General features: G+C 34.2%; 1 protein-coding gene across 1 annotated transcript in view; it reads left to right on the top strand.

Moving 5' to 3' along the window:
• EPHA3 (EPH receptor A3) overlaps window positions 1-22,809 on the top strand; it is a 368,497-nt gene that overhangs the window by 286,081 nt on the left and 59,607 nt on the right. Inside the window, exons 6-10 of the mRNA XM_032150377.2 lie at window positions 1,148-1,272; window positions 4,661-4,823; window positions 12,542-12,644; window positions 13,339-13,403; window positions 18,367-18,492. Coding sequence (XP_032006268.1) covers window positions 1,148-1,272; window positions 4,661-4,823; window positions 12,542-12,644; window positions 13,339-13,403; window positions 18,367-18,492 — 582 coding nt within the window. The remainder of the gene's footprint in view (window positions 1-1,147; window positions 1,273-4,660; window positions 4,824-12,541; window positions 12,645-13,338; window positions 13,404-18,366; window positions 18,493-22,809) is intronic.

The raw sequence follows: 22,809 nt of genomic DNA, 5'->3' as shown, positions 1-22,809 counted from the left end.
GGAACTTCTGTTAACTTGTGGGAAATGCAAATACATGAGGTTCTTACGGTCCTTGATTTGAGAAAAATCTATATAAAAATAAGTTCTTTTACAATGAAAACAATTCAACAGTTAATGTATCTAAAGATTCCTGAGTTTTTGTTTGTTGTGTGTTTGTAGTTTATTTTGCTGCATTCCATTAAGGCAGGGTGCCACTGAACTCCAGTGAGACATTTCGATTGACGAGTGAACCAAGATTGAGATTTGAGAGCAGAAGTACTTTGATGATAGTATGAATTTTTCCTTTTAATGGAAGGGTTTGAAGAAGGAAATCACTTAAAATATTTTTAATCTTCAGTCAGAAATGAATTTGACCCTACGATATCTGATCCAAACAGATGGGGTTTTTATTAATATTCCATACTTTCGATAATGCTTAGCAAAACATAGCAAATGTAGACTCACCATCAAATAAGACATTTCAAAACATGTCTAGGTAATTGTAACACATAGAGCAGTCATTTCCTTGGTACCTCTCATTAAGTATTTTTTTAAGAAATAAAACTGTACAAAAGAAGATGGTTGTTTCCTTTTCTTTGTAGTCAAGAGATGTTTGTCAGAAGTCAAGACCTACTGTAATATGGCCTAAATCATGTCTATTTTACAATTCACTAAATATTATTATTACCTATGGTTACCATGGGACTCCTTGTGCATAATGGATTCCAGTCATCTTGCAGAGCTGCATATGAAAATGTTATCAATGAGCTGAAGAATCTGGCATTAATAACTTTGCTACATTATAACAAATAGGTAGTCCTGATGTTTTGTTCTTTTTTTAATATATCAAATATATTTCGTTGCGTACATTATAGTAGCAGATTGAAAACATCTGCTCACTTGCCACTAGTGCACCAGCGGCAGAGAATCTCAGCACATTTTCCCTAGGCCTGCATGTACCAGGGCTATCATCCAGCTGTTGAGTCTGGATATGGGGCCAGATTAATACTCAAGAGCCTTGGAAATGGAAATAGTGCTTTCTTGCCAAAAATTGGAACAATGGTAGACTCCATTTGCATGTTCCCTTCTCTCTCTGTTCTTATTCGCCACCCTTTCCAACCCATTCATTTGCTTCCTTCCACCTTCCCCTCCCGTCCTCTCTTTACAGCTCCATCACCTGTCCTGACGATTAAGAAAGATCGGACCTCCAGAAATAGCATCTCTTTGTCCTGGCAAGAGCCTGAACATCCTAATGGGATCATATTGGACTACGAGGTCAAATACTATGAAAAGGTGGGGAAACAATGTTTCAGATTTGGGCTGTGTAGGCAAGAAGCTGTTTCCTCATGAGCTGTGCTCTTGCAAAGAAACCAGTGACATTGCTAGTAAATGGTAGAGCACTGTTTAGAACTGTGGCCCTGTGACCCCTTTGATTTATTGGTAGAGGAAGGTTTAGAAAGAATCTTGTTGAATACCCCCATTCTACAGCAATAAACAACATCAAAGATGCCACTGCCAACTTAATCCAGTTAGTTATGGCAATAGCATGACATTTATGTCCTTTTACACCAAGACCCCTACTCTACCAATTATTTTATTGTGGTTTTTTGGTCTATTTGTGAACTGTTTTTTTTAGTTCATTGCCTCAAGCGTCATTTCCTGATCTTCAAATTCACATGCATTTCATTCAATACAAATAGCAACACTGTGCTAGTAACAAGAATGTTGTATTATTTAACTGATGATGAAAAGATTTTCTTGACCCTGTAGAAGGAAATTTAAAAGGTTGGGGATAGATGGATAAATTTGCCTGACATAAAATTGTGGCTTGGTAATGCAATTATTCAAAAAAATAGGCACATGGTTATTTTTACCCCAAATTTAAAAATTATTAAAAAATAGTTATGTGGTTATTTTGCCCTGAGTGGCGAGTATTCCATCATTCTAAATAACTCACTTTTTTCTGTTTGTAAATGATAGTAAAGTTTAAAGGCAAGATATGTTTAAACCTTAGAATCACAGCTAGTTAGTTTCACAGCTACTAACATGAACACTACATATTTGTGTATTTACTTCAGTTTATAAAGTGCGTTAAAGTGAATTAAATGCAAATTGTGCATTTGTATAGCAGTTTATATTTACAGAACATTTCTGTGGACATTACTTAAGTCTGAGCTGTATAACAACCTTATGGAAGTAGCAAAGTCAGTTGTTTTACAAATAAGAAAACTGAGAGTGATGTTATATGAATTTCCCACAGCCTCATTGCTAATAAATATTAGGCCTCTGTTTTGAATTGTGGCAGCCATGAGTCCTCCTTTAGTAGGTTTTTCCCTATATCAGGTACCTTTTTCTACATGATAATAGATCCTTATGAGAATTATTGGCATAATCAACTGTGCAAAAATGCATAATGTAAAAACATTGTTTTGCATGATGTAGTTATTTCCTTGCTTGAAGTTAATGTATTTCTCTAGTATAATGTCATTTTTTTCATAGTCCCTCTTACAGAAAGCCTAGAGTCTTTTTCATTAAAAGAAATTGATGCCAAATAAACTTCATTGTTCCAAAATTGTGGTAGAAATAAATTTTCTCTTAGCTTTGAGTCCTATACTGCGGTAAAGTCAAATACTCATAGGATTGTGATCTATTTTCAGAAGTGTGACAAGATAGAATAGGCAAATATCATAATTCATGTTCATAAATGATGCCACAAAATTTTTAAAAATCAGTAATGTGCCTCAGTTCAAACTAGATTTCAGAACTGGGAGAAGAACACCTAACATTTAGATCTATGAGGCTGATCTCAAATTTTAATTGTATACATCTGTACCTTTCACAAACATGAGAAGTATGCTGCCTCATTTCAAACTCCCTCAACAAACGCAACAAGCATCATTACCTTTTTTTTTTTTTTTCTTGAGATGGAGTTTCACTCTTGTTGCCCAGGCTGGAATGCAATGGCATGATCTCGGCTCACCACAATCTCTGCCTCCCAGGTTCAAGCAATTCTCCTGCCTCAGCCTCCCAAGTAGCTGGGATTATAGGCATGCGCCACCATGCCCAGCTAATTTTGTATTTTTAGTAGAGATGAGGTTTCTCCATGTTGGTCAGGCTGGTCTTAAACTCCTGACCTCAGGTGATCCACCTGCCTTGGCCTCCCAAAGCGCTGGGATTACAGGCGTGAGCCACCGCCCCTGAACATTACTTTTAAACAATATTAACCATTGTTAATATTGTTTAAAATATTAAACAATATTTTTGATACATACATACCTGTAATATTATTTAAAATATATTCCTATAAATACATATTTGCATCACATATACCTAAATTTAAAAATTAATTGTTAAGTATTTATAGTATGCTCGGTAATATTTAGAAAGATTCTCTAGGATTTAAGGTCCAGAAGGTCTAGCTTTCTTGATTGGTTATTTCAGTATGGTGAAATAACATTACATATACTGATGGTGATTAACAGTATATACATTACATATACTGATGGTGATTAACAGTATATGTAATGTATGGCATGTTTTCTGTACTATTCAATCTCGTTTTGGTTGAGGATATACAGTGTTTCGTATCACCCACTCTAGGTCCTACTCTAGGTGCAGGGACATTGTACCATTGCTTGAAATCAGGTTCCCCATAGGAGCTCTGTGTATAATAATATATGTGAGAGAAAAAACGTAATTCTTGATAAATTCAATTTTTGTAAACAAGGCTTGACACAAAGAGACCACTAAAATGTGTGGTGCAAATCTAATGTACAATGTGAATCTCCTAGAGATCCTTTTTGGGAAATATTTCTAGCCTTTGATCTGGAGATTTTTGTCTCTACCAAACCACAGTGACTTAGATTAAATACAGCACAAATACAGTTAAGCTAAAAATAATGCAGAGCTACATATAAATCCTTGATTTTTTATGTTTAATATTTTAAGGTTGAAATAAAAAATGTTCTACTGCAGAATCAATAGAGCATTCCTATTAGGTTTAATTCAAAGGGATATTTTCTTCTCTTAAGTTTGTTATTGGAATTAGATTTAAGCTTTCTCTCAACCTTGACTTTGAAGAGAGCATATCTTCTCTCACGTATTTACTGGTTAGAATAAAGCCAAAATTTTCCTGCTTTACATGCAGGGCAGAAATCATAATATTCAAATTAGGAAATTCTGTAAATATTTTTATTTTTAGAAATGCTCATGTTGGGCCAGGAGCGGTGGCTCATGCCTGTAATTCCAGCACTTTGGGCGGCCGAGGCAGGTGGATCACCTGAGGTCAGGAGTTCAAGACCAGCCTGGCCAACATGGTGAAACATCGTCTCTACTAAAAATACAAAAATTACCTGGGAGTGATGGCATGCACCTGTAGTCCCAGCTACTCAGGAGGCTGAGGCAGGAAAGTCGCTTGAACCCGGGAGGCAGAGGTTTCAGTGAGCTGAGGTAGTGCCGCTGCACTCCAGCCTGGTGACAGAGCAAGACTTTGTCTAAAAAAAAAATGCCTAACTTGTGTTCAGAGAATAAAATAATTGAAATAATCGATATGACTTTTTAAATCCATCCTATGATTTGTGTTAAAATGTAAAAGAATCAGGTTTGAGTGGTTCACTGTTTATCGTTTTATAGCATTATGAAAATTTGATTTTAACATGATTTTTTTTTTCTGACCTCAAAGCAGGAACAAGAGACAAGTTATACCATTCTGAGGGCAAGAGGCACAAATGTTACCATCAGTAGCCTCAAGCCTGACACTATATACGTATTCCAAATCCGAGCCCGAACAGCCGCTGGATATGGGACGAACAGCCGCAAGTTTGAGTTTGAAACTAGTCCAGACTGTATGTATTATTTCAATGTAGTTTAGAGGAGGGGGCGGGGATCTTGCAAAAGATGTCTGATCGTTTATTCTCATTGTTTCTAAGTTTTAAACAAATGTGATACATTTAAGGTATATTGCTTGGGACATTGCAATTTGCAGAGCCCTGTGTCTGTATACAGTATTTGTGTTTGTGTGGGTGTACATTTTGTGTTTCTTTTTTTCTCATATGCAAATCAAACATATTCTAATGCATGAAATGCTTCTTTTTTTTTTTTTTAGCCACAAATTACTTTTGAGGAACATTATTTAATATAGTAACACACTTCCAGTGCCTGTCATTTCAGATATTCCAGGTTCTGATTCAATGAACCACAAAAAAGAAACTTGCTGATCCATGAGAATCTTAATTTTGTTTTAATCCTTAACACATTCAATAGCATATCACAGAGAGAATAAGGATTTTCTAAAATGTGTTTTATCACTTCATTCACATTCAGAAGTAATTTGAATAGCCTGTCCCTTTAACCCCAAATTTGGCTAAAATTAGCCTAAAACTGGCAAACGTTTTTCCAGTAACTTTTCTTTTTTTCAAATGAATTTTCTTCATACTTAAAAACATACTTAAAAAAGCCCTTTGCTAAAATATAATTTTCAAAAAGGTAAAATTATGTCTATGGCACTAATATAAAATGAGTAGAAGTTAATGATTTTACTTAACTCACCCGGGCCGGCCTTTTTTTTTTTTGAGACAGTCTTGCTCTGTCGCCCAGGCTGGAGTACAGCAGCGCGATCTCGGCTCACTGCAAGCTCCTGCAAGCTCTGCCTCCTGGGTTCACGCCATTCTCCTGCCTCAGCCTCCCAAGTAGCTGGGACTACAGGCGGCCGCCACTACGCCCGGCTAATTTTTTGTATTTTTGGTAGAGACGGGGTTTCACCATGTTAGCCAGGATGGTCTTGATCTCCTGACCTTGTGATCTGCCCACCTTGGCCTCCCACAGTGCTAGGATTATAGGCGTGAGCCACCATGCCTGGCTACTTAACTCATTAATTAATAAACAGATTAGCAAGAGATTAAAACCTGTTCTAAGAAAAACTCGAAGAACAGATACGTGTGTGTGTGTGTGTGTGTGTGTGTGTGTGTGTGTGTGTGTGTGTTTAGGTAATCATATTATGTTAAAAATGTGCTAATATATCCCAAACTGGTTAATATCCAATGAGGGTAATAAATGTAATGATCGAGGTCATCTTTCTTACAGGACACAAACCAGTTGTCTTTCTAGTAAACAAGTGTTATTTCAATTGTTAAAGGAAAAAGGATAGATATTACTATCAGTTTTCTACAACTTAAATTCACTGTTGTAAAGTAGCCTAGAAAGATGAACAAAGATGCACACCCTTTAGAAACAGATTACCCAGGAAAGGTCTGGCAATGCTCAACACTCTGCTGAAGGAATATAATAATCTTCTGACCATTCCCATTTCCCATTCTTCCCTGACACCTGTATTTCCCATTTTCTAGATAGTTTGTTCCTAACATAAAATCTAAGTGTTATTGGTATATTTTTGTGTCCAAATTTGATACCTGATAAAAACTTTCAGGACTGGCCTAAAAATATAAGAATCATTCTAGTTATATAGTATTTATTCCATCAAGTTTACTCATGTTGGAGTACATATTTTATGGCACACTTTCTGTCAGACAATTAGAAATGCTGCTTACGATAAGGAGCTGTAAATTCCACCAGGTGTTGAAATGTTCATGTTTTTAGAAATCAACTGCTCATAACTGAGCCATGACAATTCTACTCAAAGGAGAGCAGCCATCCTCAGATATGTAAATCTATTCTTAAAGACTTCGTTTAATCCTCACAATAAAATGTGTACACAGAAATCACCCTCAGAGGATATTAGAAACAAAACATGAAATATGATAGAAATACAAGTGCCAACAAGGTTTAAAACAAATTAAAAACTTTAGATGGCTCAATAATAAAATATAACTTAACATTAGTACTTCTAAGACTTTTTGCAAAGTTAAGTGGTACAAAGAAGTTTCTCCTTTTGAAATGATTACAGATTAACTTTTCTCAAAATCTTCTTTTTTTTTTTTTTTGAGACAAAATCCTGCTCTGTTGCCCAGGCTAGAGTGCAATGGCATGATCTCAGCTCACTGCAACCTCTGCCTCCCTGGTTCAAGCAATTCTTCTGTCTCAGCCTCCCCAGTGGCTGGGACTACAGGCTCACGTCCCCACTCTGGCTAATTTTTTTTGTATTTTTAGTAGAGATGCAGTTTCACCATATTGGTCAGGCTGATCTTGAACTCCTGACCTCAGGGTGATCCACCCACCTCAGCCTCCCAAAGTACTGGGACTTAAATGAATATTTGAAATAACAGCAATAACAAAATCTATATTTGATTTATCAGGAGAGATCCGAAATCATAGAATTAGCAGTAGCTAATATTTATTGTGTCCTGTGGTAGAAATCAGGCATATTATGAGGCAAAAGGCTCAGATCACTATTAGATAAACATTTTTTATGCATATTTGGGAACATCCCTCTAATCTTACATGGTCTTAACACTTAACCCTCTCTGATAAGTAAATTTGCAAAAACAATATATTTTAAAATTCTAATGTAATTCCAGATTTACCACAGATACTGCTGTGGTAGCATTTATGCATAAACTTCTAATGAGGCTTCAGTGTCTGAGGTTTAGGAAATATCTCATTTGAAAACTGCAGGGCCTTATGATTTTTGCCAAGTAAGTTTTGTATTAGCAATGCTTCCATTGATTGAGAGAGAGAAGAGGAAAAAAGGATGGAAAAATATGAGCTTTTTTCCCCCTCCTTATTTATTTAAAAACCGTGAGTTATACATTTTAATTTGTTTACAAAAGTTAGTTTACTTTTGCTATTTCACCGTAATGTTTCTAGATTTTAAATACAAATGAGAAAAAAATGCCTTTTGTCTTAGGGGGTAAAAGACAAAATTTTTTTTGTCTCTATTGCTTTTTTAAAATCAAAATGATGTATTCCTAAATGCTCTAAGTATTTAATAAGAATCTTATTTGTTATATGTTGATTTTTTTAAAAAAAGGCATAAGACTTATGTTTGTATTTAACAGTTTGCTTTTTTCCTCTAGTTTTAATTTTTTATTTTATTTATGTATTTATTTATTCTTTTTTGAGACCGAGTCTTGCTCTGTTGCCCAGGTGGAAATGCAGTGATGAGATCTCAGCTCACTACAAAATCCGCCTCCTGGGTTCAAGCGATTCTACAGCTGGGATTACAGGCATGTGCCACAACACCCAGCTAATTTTGGTATTTTTAGTAGAGATGGGGTTTCACCATGTTGGCCAGGCTGGTCTCGAACTCCTGACCTCAAGTAATCCAACTGCGTTGGCCTCCAAAAGTGCTGGGATTACAGGTGTGAGCCACCGTGCCTGGCCGGTTTTAATTTTTTAATTACATAAGAATGTCTTATTCATGACATGTATGCATATTTCTTGGTAGAACACAATGTATTTTGAGCTGGAATTTAGATAACATTTTCTGAACTTTATAGGGAAGAGATGGAGGCAGAGTAGAGCACATATTTTTTTCTAAGTGCTTTAAAATATCTTATTTTTGTACGTCAGTATTTTATATTTATTATTATCTTCATTTTACAGATGAGGAAACTGAGGCAAAGAGAGGTTAAGGAAGTTTTCCAAAGTCACACAATTGGCAAGGGATACATCGATTCCAGAATCCATGCTTCTACATGACAGTATATAAAGCAGTATGATAAACATTTCATTTGATTCTGTTCTATAACTTATTCAGATACTATTGTATCATTTTATACATGATCTAAGATACAGATTTTGTGTGTTTTTTTCTGAGTTTGAATATCTAGTCAGTGGGGGCAACAAACCTAGAATCTCCAGGTTTTGAAGTCTTGAACCATGCAATTATTACACATGAAAAAAAAACTAAACTAAGACCCATAGAAAGCATGGAGTATAAAAGAATAAAAGGATTTTCCTAGCATGAAGGTAGCTTCCACCAATACAAGAAGTACAGACATTAGGGCATGTTTGGAAAAGCAGATAGTCCAACTGTTTGGAAACCCTCAGTGGGGAAAAACTGAAGGCGTGGTGTGTGCTTTGTGCACAAGAAACCCAGGGATAAAGTGAGAGTTAAGAGCAAATACATTAGAGCAAATGAGCATTATTAGGGTGAACTTGACAAGTCATTTCAAGTCTCCATGTCTCAGCTTTTCTATCTGGAAATTGGGGAACATCATGTGATAACTCACGAGATTTTAATGTTTATTAAATATGTTATTGCTTGTAAAGTGCTTAAAATAGTACCTCATATAGCCTCATATAGTAGGTACTCACTGTGCATGTGTGTTGTGTTTAAACAAATAGTCCATAATTAGAACATCTGAAGAATTTCAAGAATAACAATCTATGGAATAAAGTTGAGTTTTAAAATTAGAGGATTTCATTGGATGTTACTATGAAGAAGACAACCCCAGAGATAATTAAATTAGTGCTCCCGAATGCCTCACCCGCTCATTATTTGTTGTTTTGAAGAGCAAAAATGGTACAACTTTAATTTCTTGGGCCCTATTACTAGGGGACGTAAAGGAAGCCTGACAAAGGGAGAATGGAATCATTAAATGGAGAAATTTCTATATAAAAATCAGGCATTCATCATCCATAATATTGTAGGAAATAGAGTACTTTTGCAAAGTTTTGCAAAGTTTTAACCAGGGAAATGATATAAACATTTGTAACATTTATTGAGCACATAATATATGCTTGTCACTACTGTAAGTGTTCTACTACTACTAACTCATTTAATTCTCAAACAACAAAATTATGTCACACAGCAAATAAATATAAAACCAGGAGTTCTGACTCAAAAGAATGAACTCTGAATCACTCTTTTGAGAGAGAAAGCCAGCACTCTGTGTAGGATGGAGTAAAATGGAAATGACTAGAAACAGAGGGAGCAGAAAACAAATTCAGATTGAATTATTAAGAAATGTAATAGCTATCAATTACGTTAAATTATTAGACACCTATGTAACTCATCACTATTATTCATTCACATATTTGCTAATTTTAGCAATGGAAATGATCTGATTTAGTTATGTGCTTTAGATAGCCTCTGAGAGTCATATATTTTAGAGACAGAAAAAACTGTAGAGAAATCCTAGTTTAATTCTGTTTTCAACAGAAAAAGAAATAGAGAATTATTTTTTCTCCTATCATATTTCCCTTCCCAGTTTCACTGAGCTTTATTTTATAGGCTGGCTAATCAAAATAACCAGAGAATTCAAACCTTGCTGCTTTCTATAAATTATTACAGTATGCAAAGTGAAAAGCATGAGTTCAAGTCACCACTATATGTTTATGGAGCATTTTTGAAATATTGGATTAAACTATTTCACAAATCATTCACAGATCTGTAGCCAATGGATAGGGATGTAGCAGCCAGATACTCTGGGAAGAAGATACCGAGATGAAACTACAAGAGCTTTATAGGAGAAATATTTGTGAAGGATAAAAGGCAGGTGGAGCTGAGCCAGGCAAGCAGAACCTCAGACTGAGATGTAGGTCTGTCATTTATAAAGGGAAGGAGGGAAAGAAGAAAGAGTTGAGGAGGGGAGCCCCAGACAACAGTGCAGCTCTGAGGGTTTCGGCCAAGTCAATGGGGAGTTTCAGAGCAGGGATCACCCATTTGAGGAGTGTTGCATTGGGCAGGGATGGCCAGGCTCCAGTAACCCTTTGCCAGTACTGTTTAGTCACTAAGGGGAACATAACCTGTGCTTGAAGGCTGTAGCTGAAGGTGCAGCAGCTGGAGGCTGTCTGCTGACTATACTCTTTGCAGCAGGAACATCTGAGCAAGCACTCCTGTGACTGCCATAGAGGCATAAACAATAGTTTGCTGGTAGTAAAGAATAAAGGGCTTGCAACAGTTTATATTATGAGTGTGCCATCCTGCCACACTCTGAGCACTTTTTTTCAGATGCTACTCACAGGAAACTCCTAACAACCTATCTGTCACGTTTCTTTTCTTGCATTATTTAACTATCCCTAAAACCACATATTTTAGAGAAAATCTTCCAAACTTAGATTTGTTCAGGCTGAAGATGACATGTTGGCTCCTGGGGAGGTGATAGTATTCAGATAACTAAAATCTGCTCTTCTTTTGAGTCCTGAGGTGTTCATGTATTTAATCAGCATTTACCGCAAGAACAACGTATGCAAATAAGAGCATAAAAGAGGCTGTTCCGGGAATTGTGTGTATTTTAAAATATCTAGAGATGAGGATGCTTATGGAGTTTGTAGGAGATGTGGCTGGGGCTTTAAACATGAAACAGATCCTAAATGGCTTCTACATGCTCTGCTATAAAATTTGCATCTTATTCTGAAAGTTATAGAGAGCCAAAATTTTCCTATGCAAAAATTTTATGCATAGGAATGACACGGTCAAATTCATGGTTTAGAAGGAATATTCTGAAAGATAAAACATGTGAAAAGCATACAAATAGAGACCAAATTAGGAATTTCTAATTATAATCCAGAAGATAAATGAAGACTTAAACTAGGATATTTAAGAGTGTTTGGTGATTAATTAGATGCAGAATGATTAGGAGATGGAGAGGAGAAGGTTATTTTATATTTATGGTCTAGATTCTTGCTCCTCAAAATGTTGTGGTCTGGAATCATCATAATCAGCACTGCCTGTGTGTTCATAAGAAATGCACAATCTCATTCCCCACTCCGGATTGACTGAATCTGAAACTGCTTTTCCAGAGATTCTTGAGTGGTTTTTGTGAACATTAAAGTTTGAGAAGCATTGGTCTGGGTCAAAAGTCAGTAAACTTTTTTCTGTGATAGGCCAGATAATAAATATTTCAGGCTTTGTGCACATGATTCTCTATTGCTGCTACTCAACTTGCCCATTCTAGCATAAAATCAGTCATAGACAATATACAAATTAATGATTGATTGTGGCTATATTCCAATAAAATTTATTTATTATAAACAGCAAAATTTGAATTTCCTAGATTTAGAATTTTCACATGTCATGAAATCTCATTCTTTTGACTTTTTACAACTGTTAAAAGAAATGTAAAACCATTATAAGCTCGTGAGCTGTACAAAAACAGGGGACAGGCAAGATTTGGCTCCTGGGCCTTTTTGCCAACCATTTGTCTAGGTGAATAAATGGGCCATTTACAAAGGTAGGAAATAGAGGGACAGTTTATTGGTGGTATGTGTTGAGGTCCATGTATTATATCACTTTCCAAATGAATATGGACATTGGAGGTAAAACAAGCTTAATTAGAAAGCTTTTTATAATTTTATGCTGAGAAATCTTCCTCTCTTCTCTAAGATCCTCCCATAACTTCTGGTTCATTCAACGAGTTTCCAGAGAAACCCAGTACAGCATATTTTGGACAGGAGACATTTAAATAATGTTTGATTGATGTCATTGAAACAAAGTATTTACCCTTATTAATTAGGTAGAAATTTCAAGCAAAATTAAGGGAAATGTCTATTTTTTTAAACATTAAGTAAAGAACACTTTCAACATTGTATCAGACATTAAGCCATACTTCAGGTAAAAGTAGAACACAAATTAATTAATTAATGAATCAATCAACTGTTCCATGTAGATGTTAGTCATGATTATAATACCTGTTCTTATTTTTTCTCTTCAACCTCACAGCTTTCTCCATCTCTGGTGAAAGTAGCCAAGTGGTCATGATCGCCATTTCAGCGGCAGTAGCAGTTATTCTCCTCACTGTTGTCATCTATGTTTTGATTGGGAGGTGAGTTCTCAGTCTGTTTTACTATTCACTTTCATTGTTGCTTTGTTTGCTGCCGTTGATTGCTGTTAAAATGTGAAGAGTGTGCTCAATAAAATATTTTAACAAATAAGAATGTCTCCACTTGTAGTTTAGTTCCTCACTTTCTCCTCCTTTTCTTTGTTTCTCCATCTTTAATTTTGATTTTCTGCTCTACATTAAATTCCTGTCCCCACTCTTTAACATACACCCCTCCTCTTCTCTCTTCTGACACTACTCCTACTTTTTACTTTCTTTCTCTAATTATCTCCTCACTCTTCAAATAACCCCAGATTTCCTTGACACTTTCTCACCCAGAGCAGGGGTAACACTGCACAGCACTAATCATTATCCATGGAGACTTTACCCTTCATTCCTTCTAACAGAAGTTGTTAAAAAATACTATAAACACATTCTAAGGCCATTATAAAAACTGAACTGGAGGGTCTGCACAGTGGGAAGCAACTCTATGTATCTCCTCATTAGGCAGCTTTCCAGGGCCCCCAGAGAGGGGGGCTTTCTTCAGAGGATTTAGGAAATATTAAGTTATTAAACTTTCACTAAAGCATTTAATTGTTTGAGGAAAATGTTTTATGTTTATGCTTTGCACATTCTGAGCATAGGTAACTATTTTAAATAGATTCCTCTTATGTGTTTGCTTTCCTTGATTTACCTCCAGGTTCTGTGGCTATAAGTCAAAACACGGGGCAGATGAAAAAAGACTTCACTTTGGCAATGGGCATTGTAAGTTTCTAAACTTGGCTTTTTGTTTTGCTTCACCATTTTAGTTTTAGCAGTTATTGATTTACAATTGGTTAACTTCCTCCTGACAAAGAGACTTCAAAAGTAGTTTTATGGAAAAACTGAGTACATTAAATTTATTTTAGAAAAAGAGGGAAATTGATGGTTCTGCATTAAATAATTTTTACATGTGTACATTTCAGCATACTTAAGCTAAAATAAAGGGCAATCTGTGGTTTACATTCAAATAACGCACATGATAGGTAGTAGAAACTGTAGCCTGCTCTGCATGGCTGAAATGCAAAGCGTATCTTCAATTTCCTTATTACTAGTCCTTTGCTAAACTCTAAATAGGAGACTTTTCTCTTTCTTAACTGCCAAGTAAATATAAACAACCTCTGTTTATTTCAAGTGCCTTATTTCATTTTATCAACCAACCTAGAAAGAGCCTTTAAAATAAACTGTTTATTTTGCAGTTACATGATATACAACTAGTAGTAAAACCAGAACTTTCTCCCCACATTTTAATTTACCCTTTTACTTTTTTTTAAATACACATTTAAGAAACAAAGTGTTTACAACTAACAGGAAGACTTTTTTTTTTTTTTTTTTTTTTTTCTGGTGAAACCAATCATTCCAGGTGTTTTGCCTTCCAAACTATGGCTCAGCTTAGTGTGGCAATTACTAATCAGTGACTTAAATAGCATGTTCTCATGGAAATTAGTACAAAGACTATACTCATGCTTACGTGCTCCAAAATAATCTCAATATAACTAACGTAGTCTTGTAAGCATTACTTTCTTTAGTATTCACTATTGCCTTCTAAAATGATTTGCAAATTGACATGATACTTTATATCAGCCATTGGATTATCATCTAAAAATGATAGCTTTAGTTATAACTCAAATAAAAAACTTGACTACCTGTTGCTAACCTACAGGAAGCATACAGTAGCTTAAAAATAATGCTTTTCAAAATATAAATTGATATGAGATGAAAGCAGTATAGGAGTTTGCAGAAGCATTATTTCGTTCATCCAATTACAGAGTCTATAAAATAATTCACACCAAAAAGCCAAAGTACTACATTCCTAAAATCAACATCACATCAATCCAGATTAATTAGGTGACAAACTCAAAAGTCTAAAAAGAATGCCTGAACAAGTTACAGAATACTTGTCTTTCTTTTTCTCAATGGGCCCACAAAACACTTGTGTTACTATTTTTATGCATAAATTAGAGCAGTGGCATTCTTGTGGATTAAGTCACCCTCAATTTGACTTGGACAATTGTCGTAAATATCATCTTTAGAGCAAGACCGTGCTGATTTGATTTTTTTAATGGGAAGTCTACATCTTATGAATTTTGAGCTTTGGTAAATTTCTGTGTGCCAATTATTAAACAGGTTCCTCTATCGTCCCAGTCCGTTTTGCTGTTGTTTTCATGGTGGATTTTGTTGAAACTTTAATTTTTTTCAAACGCACAATATCCTTATGACAAACAAAAAAGAAATGCAGTTCATCGTGGCTGCAGAGGCATAAAGTAACTTATATGCATGCCATAAACTTTCTGCCTCTTAATACTGCAGCTGGTTTATTTCAGACCATTTATTTGGTATTACTTTAAAAAGCTCTAGCTATGAACTGTTCCCTACAGCCTTGTTACAAATCCTATAATATTGCTTCAAAAGGAAAGAAATGTGTTTCACCTCCTAAGATCCTGTCCCCTTGCCCTTTCTGGCTGGGCCTTTTTACTTCTTTGCTATCCTTAGGGCAACTCATGCTGGTAAAATGGAAATGTAAATTATTGTGTTTGCACAGAACGAGCTGTAAAGTAGTGCAGCTTAACACGTGTGCATGTGTTTATTATCTGGTTTTCATGACAGAGCCCAGTTACTCTGTATGTTGCCCTTAATTATTGGTGTGAAGGGATTATGTGCCTTGCAGCCTGAATCACCTGATTCCTGGAATCTCTGGGGTCAGTAGTTAAAAATCAGCAGCCAGTGCTTCTACAGCGAACAGACCATTTTACTTGGGGATGTATATGTTTATGTTTGTTTTTTTTTACCCAAATGTCTTACGGATGGGAAAGAAATTCACCTTATTTTAATTAATAGCAATTAATAGGATTGATTTTATTTGGGAATGGTTATTTAATTTTCAAATTATTTAGTAATAGTAGTATTGCATATAGGTATTCATCATACATATATTCTCTACAAGCTGACTGGTACTGAAGGGTAAATCTAAATCACAATTTCAAGACTGTTTAAGGCCAATGCTTATTTAAAATATGTGAGACATTGTTCCTAACAAATCATTTTATAATCTTTATAAATTCTGATGGCAGGAAATCTCCCCCACATTAATTTTCTTAACTTCAGCAAAGTAAAGCAGTTATAATTATGTACAAAACAGTTCCATTTTACCTTATGTTTAAAGTCTCATTTTATTTCCTTGAAAAAGATTGCTAGATTTCTTTACCTTACTGTTACTAAGTAAAGACAAATAAAAACTGGATCACACATTATAGAGTCGATCTGATGTGAGTTTTCATCCTTAAAATGTAACTAAATTGACCAAATGAAAAGACTTCAACAAGATTTTATTCCCTAACAGATTTTAGTGATGGTTCCTTAATTTTACAGTTTTTCTTACTCCACATCTGGAAAAGTATGATAACTTTTCCTTAATCTTAAAGAAGCTTCTTCTTTTAAAGGTGAAGGGTTTTAGTACTGATAATGTTAGAAGTTATTTTAATGTAAATATAAAGCACAATAGATTACTGCATTAAAGGGTGACTCTCCCATCTGTTTTTATAGGAAGGATTCATGCTTATATGGAAGAAGCATGCAAGCTGATCTGTGAGCTCAAAAGAAATGGACATTTCTAAGCTTAAATTCTACCATTAGGAAACCTCAATTATATTAATAATTGTACATAAATGTTCTTAACAAGGAAAACACTCATTAGGGCAATGAGCTCTATCAATACATTGAATGAGAACTATGTAACAGTCTCTCATGCTAGGCATTTGAATAGTATAGCTTTTTTTTTTTTTTCTCAGAGCCCTAGCTTGTCTTTTTTGCCAAGATATTCAAGATGAAAAACTTTAAAAGTGAAGTTCTTGCTTCAAAAGCTACTCCACACAGAGTTTGTCCAAAGCAAGGGACAGAACTTGTATTTCCCCATTTCTGTGGATATTGGCTTCTAGATAGTGGTGTCCTTTCAAATTAGCCACACCTCGCCCCAAGCTGGATAGCGGCTGCTCTTTTGTTGTAGCTGTATCAGCACCAGGCAGAAGTAGGAGTCATGTTAGCTTTTCTTCTGCATTCTCTATTTGCCCTCTCACCACCATCCCTGCTTTCTGTTATGCTGTGTCAAAGTCATCCAAATAATAGCTGAGGAAAACAGAGTTTTTACCTAACCTCTCTCTCAGCCACCATTTCTTTTACAACCAGTTTATTCTTACACTTACGTTTCTTTACTCAAAATCTCTACGAAAGCTTCACAGGAACATAAATGGTAATGCATTATAACTATGGGTTTCATGAAGTTGTCTTATAGTTCAATGAATTGATCATTTGTTAACACACACTGTGAAATCCTAGACTTGTTGGCCTAATGTTCGTTGTACTGAGGCTTCCCAGAAAAACTGCGGGCATCTGCAGTCTCCACAACTATTTAATACAAACTACAAAACTAACTCATTGCAACATTGCCAATGAGATTCTCCCATTATGAAGTAATATTTTGGAGACAGTAATATCTGATTTCATTTGTTATATTAGAAAAAAACCTTCCATAATGTAATGTAATGAATGAAAATATATTTCACTATTAAGTATCCATATTCTGTGCTAAAACAATGCTATCAATGTTATCAAAATTGAAAGCAAAATCAGTAGTCTTAGCAGATATACCATAGGGGTTACATTGCAATTTCCTTTAATGTTAGATCATATTTATCTACTTTAGTAGATCTTAGAATTACTTTTTTAAAACTCAGGGTTTTTGTTTAGAGAAAGTTAGTTTATTGAAAATTGCAAATTATCTCCACTGTTATTTTTCCAAATTATAGGAATCTTATTAATATTAAATCAAATCTAAAATGATTATCCTGTATCAGTTGTCTGGAATATTTTAACTACAGGATATGAACATTTTTACCTTCAGAATAATTTAATGAATAAATATAATATGAAGGAGATTTTTTTTTAATAAATTACATATATGACTTATGTTTGGAACTTAGCTCCTTAGCGCCATTATTCAACTCATAGACGATATTTATTTTACCTCTAATTATGTTGTAAAGCTACACAATATGATTATATTTAACTTATACTGTATCGGTGTGTACATATAATACGTACGTGTATGCACATACTAACAGCTTAAAGTAGATTTGTAATTACAGCGGGAGATTTTGATTGTGAATGTTAATATGAGCAGTATAGTGTCAGAAGGTATGCCATTATATATCATTTAATTTATCTATAATTGCAGCCATTATCTCACCTTATAATGGTATTGAATTATTTTCCAATCTTGCATTGCAATAGATATCTGGTTATTATAACATTCGTGTAATCATAAATATGCAATAGCATAATGGTGTTCACTCACTGTTGCTACTGGTAGTAATGACTAGGTCTAATCAATTCTGAATTATCTTTCCTCTTAAGATCCCCTTTTTTGAATATGCATTTTCCTTCTGATGTTTTTGTGAAGAAAGCTCCTCATTGTGGTTCCTTTTTATAATTCATCATAGAGAACATGTTTTCTTAAATTTTTCAACACTTAGTCCAATGTCACTGCCAGTTTCTGTGATACTACAGAATAAACTGAAGGTTGTGCACCTTATGGGGTAGGGATTTTTTTAAACCAATGATGTTATAAAATTTGATCTATAATTGTTTTTATGAATCTAGCTACAATTGCGCCTTTGTTTCCTTCCTCCAACAGTAAAACTTCCAGGTCTCAGGACTTATGTTGACCCACATACATACGAAGACCCTACCCAGGCTGTTCATGAGTTTGCCAAGGAATTGGATGCCACCAATATATCCATTGATAAAGTTGTTGGAGCAGGTAACCACAATGACCCTACTGCCGACTTAGTACTGTATGTGAATCACGATTGCTCAGTCTCTGAAACCTAAATATATTGCTAAGGAAATGGGAATTTTCTGATTTCATGATCAAAGGCAAGTAATACATAAGTGCAATATTTAATGGAAGGTAATGAGTTCAAATGTGCCAGACTTACCGGCTCGCAGACCATGGCTGCTTTTGATTTATTAAGTTTCTGATGTGACAGCAGCAACAACTCAATCTTCCCATAGCTGTGCTGATCGTGTTTCACAAAACCTATTTGGCTAAATAAGGATAACTGGATAAAAGTCTATTTCAATTGAAGTTTTGATTTTCAATTTTAGAATCATGTTTGGAATTAAAAGAACAAACAACACAAAGTAAAATTTATGACTCATCTTACATAAATTTTATCACAACTATCTTGAGTGGATATTTTCAATAATATAAGGTGCTCCATTTTAATGCTTGCTTGACTATGAATAGTCTTATTGTGTTAAAGCTTTTTTTCGTAAAGGTATCTCTTTGTTCTAATTATTAATTTAAACAATGATAAATTCGTTAACAATCACCTATTAAGTGATTAATAACAGTTGCATATTTATAAGAAAAATTTCACATATTTGTAAAATAACAGTACTTTATATACTTACATATAAACACATAATATGTGCAGTATGCATGGGAATAAAACTGCTATTCGAAAGTAAAAATGAACCATGCTCAACAATAAAAAATTTTGTACCATCATCTAATCCTTCAATGTCACTCCCCAAAACAAACACAAACTAGTTACATTGATACAGGAATTCTTTGTGTAACATCAGATCACATTTTCTGCAAGTACTGTATTTATATATTTATGAGTGATGTGTCTTTACAAAAATGTACACGTAGTGCTTTGTTTCTTTTTCTATACACCAAAGTAGTACTTAAAAATCAAGTAGTAGCATGTGAACAGGACAGTCTTATTATTTATATTATGTAAATATAATGTTAATTTACTAGAGCTTCTCTTCTAATTATCTTAATTTCTTATCCTAAAATTTACATGTGCAGGTAATATTAAAATATGAAACTTGTGTTCATAGAAGGAAAATGGGGTAGTAACTTCTTTTTTAGAATCTAAGACTTGAGAATAAACATATTCGCTGTACATCTGTGGTGATCCAGTGCCAAAACAGATCTATATTGTTTACTCTGTTTCATTTCTACAGTCCTGATTTGTGAACAGCAACATGATGCAGAAGGGTTTAGTCTGGCTGGTTTTAATGTTTCCCCACAAGAGTGCACTTTTCTCCAGCATGGAGTCTGTGGTAGCAAATGCAGCACGAGGACTTTGAACACTCAACTGGAGAATATGTTGAGAGGAGGAAAATGTTACTTATGCTAAGCCACTGTCCAGAAGCCAGGCAGACATTATTATGATGTTGAAATTTAGGTACCTCTCCATTGATAAAATATCTTTATATAGATATTATTGACAGACTCAGATATCCAGAACATAGTGATTTGGGAAAAAGCACACCACTGAAAACAGCAGCTGATAAATGAGATAAGGAGAGGTCTATTTATACTGAATCACTTAATCCCTGATGCTCATTAAAGATTAGAATAGAGCCTCCTTCCTATTTCTGTCTTCAAGTATGTATGTAAATAATTAGATATATGCCCATGTTCAGGGTTTTGCAGCCAATATTCACATTTGCCACATTAAGAACAATAAAACTGTACCTATTTTATTTGCAAATAGGTATACCTTCAAGGTTAGTTATACTTTTCCTGAAATAATTCAATATAATATACACACCCAATTCTAGACTGCCTTGATGACCCTTCAGAGGGTTTGTATTTACCAAGTTAGAAAATGAAATTATTATTCTTAAAAGTTACCAATTTGTTAAACATTTTGTTTTGTAAAATGTAAAATATGTACACAAATAAATTAAATAGTATAATAATAAATAAACCAGCATGTTACTCATTTCTAAAATAGCTTTTATAACAATGAACAAATGGCAACCTTGTTTGGTATATACATTTACCTACTTCCTACATTCTTGTTAATTTTAAAAAATAATTTGTTATTTATAAAAATTTAATAATTATTCTAAATTGATTACCAACTGGCTTCCATTGTTAGAAAGGCAAACCTTTCAGCCAACCACATAACTTTCACAGTCAATTAAATTTACAGAAAGAATATATATATATATGCTAATTCTCTTAAATTTCTGACAGAAATTTTACATAAATAAATTGCTGTTATAGAAACTCTCTTGTATACATTGGACTATAGAAAGAATTATACTCATACTATAAATGATAAAACTAAGACATGAATTAGCTTCCCACAGTAGTAAATTACTGTAAATGAGTAATTCATGACTACAATTCCTAATTTTACTCCTCAATCCAACCATTCTTTTGACGAATGAATACTAAAAATTTCTGAAGAAAGTAAATACTTATTAAGTCCTTAATTTGTCCTGTGCATTCCCATGATATTTAATCTTATTATCCTTTTTAGATAAGTATTATTATCTCCATTTCAGCACGTGAATAAACAAAAGCTGAGAATTTGAATAGACTTGTTTGCATCAAATGCAAAACCAAAATTTGAATCTTGTACTTTCCAACTTTAAAGCCCACGCTGGACACTGGAGATCGTAATAGTGTCTTCTTCATAGTATTTTTTTTTGAGGATTAAACAAGATAATTTATGTAGGGGACTTAGCTGACACAGAGGCATTGTTCAATATGTGTTTTTATTATGTTTACTTTAATAAAACAGTAGAAGGAGGGTAGGTTTTAAGGCTAGTGCTGGACGGGGTCATTCTACTTAAATGTTGGCTTTTTTCTTGTTTAAATGAAATTAGCATAAGAAATTTTATTTTGAGCAGCTTTTACATTGTGCATCTTAATCAGAATACAGTCCCCATTCTCATAAACTACCTATTTCAAAGAGCAAATAAAAATTGCTGCACTTATTAGATTTAAAAAATCAAGATCTAGTAGCCATGCTTTTATCTAGAAATGACAAGATCTAATTTTTTTTTTCATATGGGTGCAAAGTTAATTAAAAAGACAATATAAAACTTGGCCAGATGAAATGATTGCGAATTACATTTGCCCAGTCTTTGTTAACTTTTACAACACAGTTCTTTTATTTTTTTATTTTTAATCTTTTTCTATTTTTAGCAGCTTTATTGAGATACAATTTACCAACCATAAAGTTCACCTATTTAAGTATACAATTCAGTGATTTTTAGTATATTTTCAGAGTTGTATAACCATCATTGCTATCCCAATGCAGTTATTTTAAATTATTAAAAATATAATTGAATTAACATAAAGCATTTCTATGTCTTTTATAAAATATTGGTGGCTATTTCTAGTGTTTATCTGATGAAATAATCGCATTACTAAATGTGGGGATTTTTAAAAACTAGCATTGCTGAAACACAGTTTTCATTAATTTCAAAGGTAAATATATACATGTACATGTTTATGTGTCCAGGCGTCCCACTTACAACAAATAACACTCTTAATTGGCTCATTTAAAATTTGAACTCCTACCTTTCATATCTCTAGTATGCTCTCCTTTACAAATATATGTCCAGTAAGACATGAGCCTTGTTATCACCATCATTACCATAACCATCTCTTACATTAACATAAAATTTGGCATTTTATAAAGCACTTTCATATTCATTTGTCAGTTTGATTTAAACAGAAACTCTTAAAGGGTAGTTAGGCAATTTATCCTTTAGGTGGGTCTGAACTCAGAGCTAAATAGTGACCAACACTTAGATGTCACCTACTGTGTGTCTGGGACTGTTTCAAGTACTTTACATTAGTTCCTTTAATCCCACAACAGCTTTATGAGGTAGATACAATTAGTCCCCATAGAGATAGGAAAAGATAGGTACAGAGACGTTAGGTTACTTAAAATCACACAGCTAATATGTGGCAGAGTCAGAATTAGACCCGAAGCAATTCGGCTGCAGGATCCATGCTCTTAACCACAGTTCTGTACTATCACTCCTGTAAACTGACAAGTGACATGTCACTTAGAATATGTGGTGATGACATCGACATTTAAAACATGCTCTATTATACCATGTTGACTTATGATAATGGCAGAACTTTCTGGTTTTCCCAAGCTTAATGTTTACACAAAGTGAAACAAAGTGAATGGGAGCTCTCTGATAATGTTCGGATAAACCTGTATAAGGAAAGAAACTCTTACTCATGTCTACAAGTCTGAGAATAATTTTATCACACCATAGCTTCTCTTTCTCCTAATATTCT

This window comes from Hylobates moloch, unplaced genomic scaffold (assembly GCF_009828535.3).
Source record: "Hylobates moloch isolate HMO894 unplaced genomic scaffold, HMol_V3 SCAFFOLD_4, whole genome shotgun sequence".
NCBI lineage: Eukaryota > Metazoa > Chordata > Mammalia > Primates > Hylobatidae > Hylobates > Hylobates moloch.
This window is presented reverse-complemented; position numbering and strand designations above follow the sequence as displayed.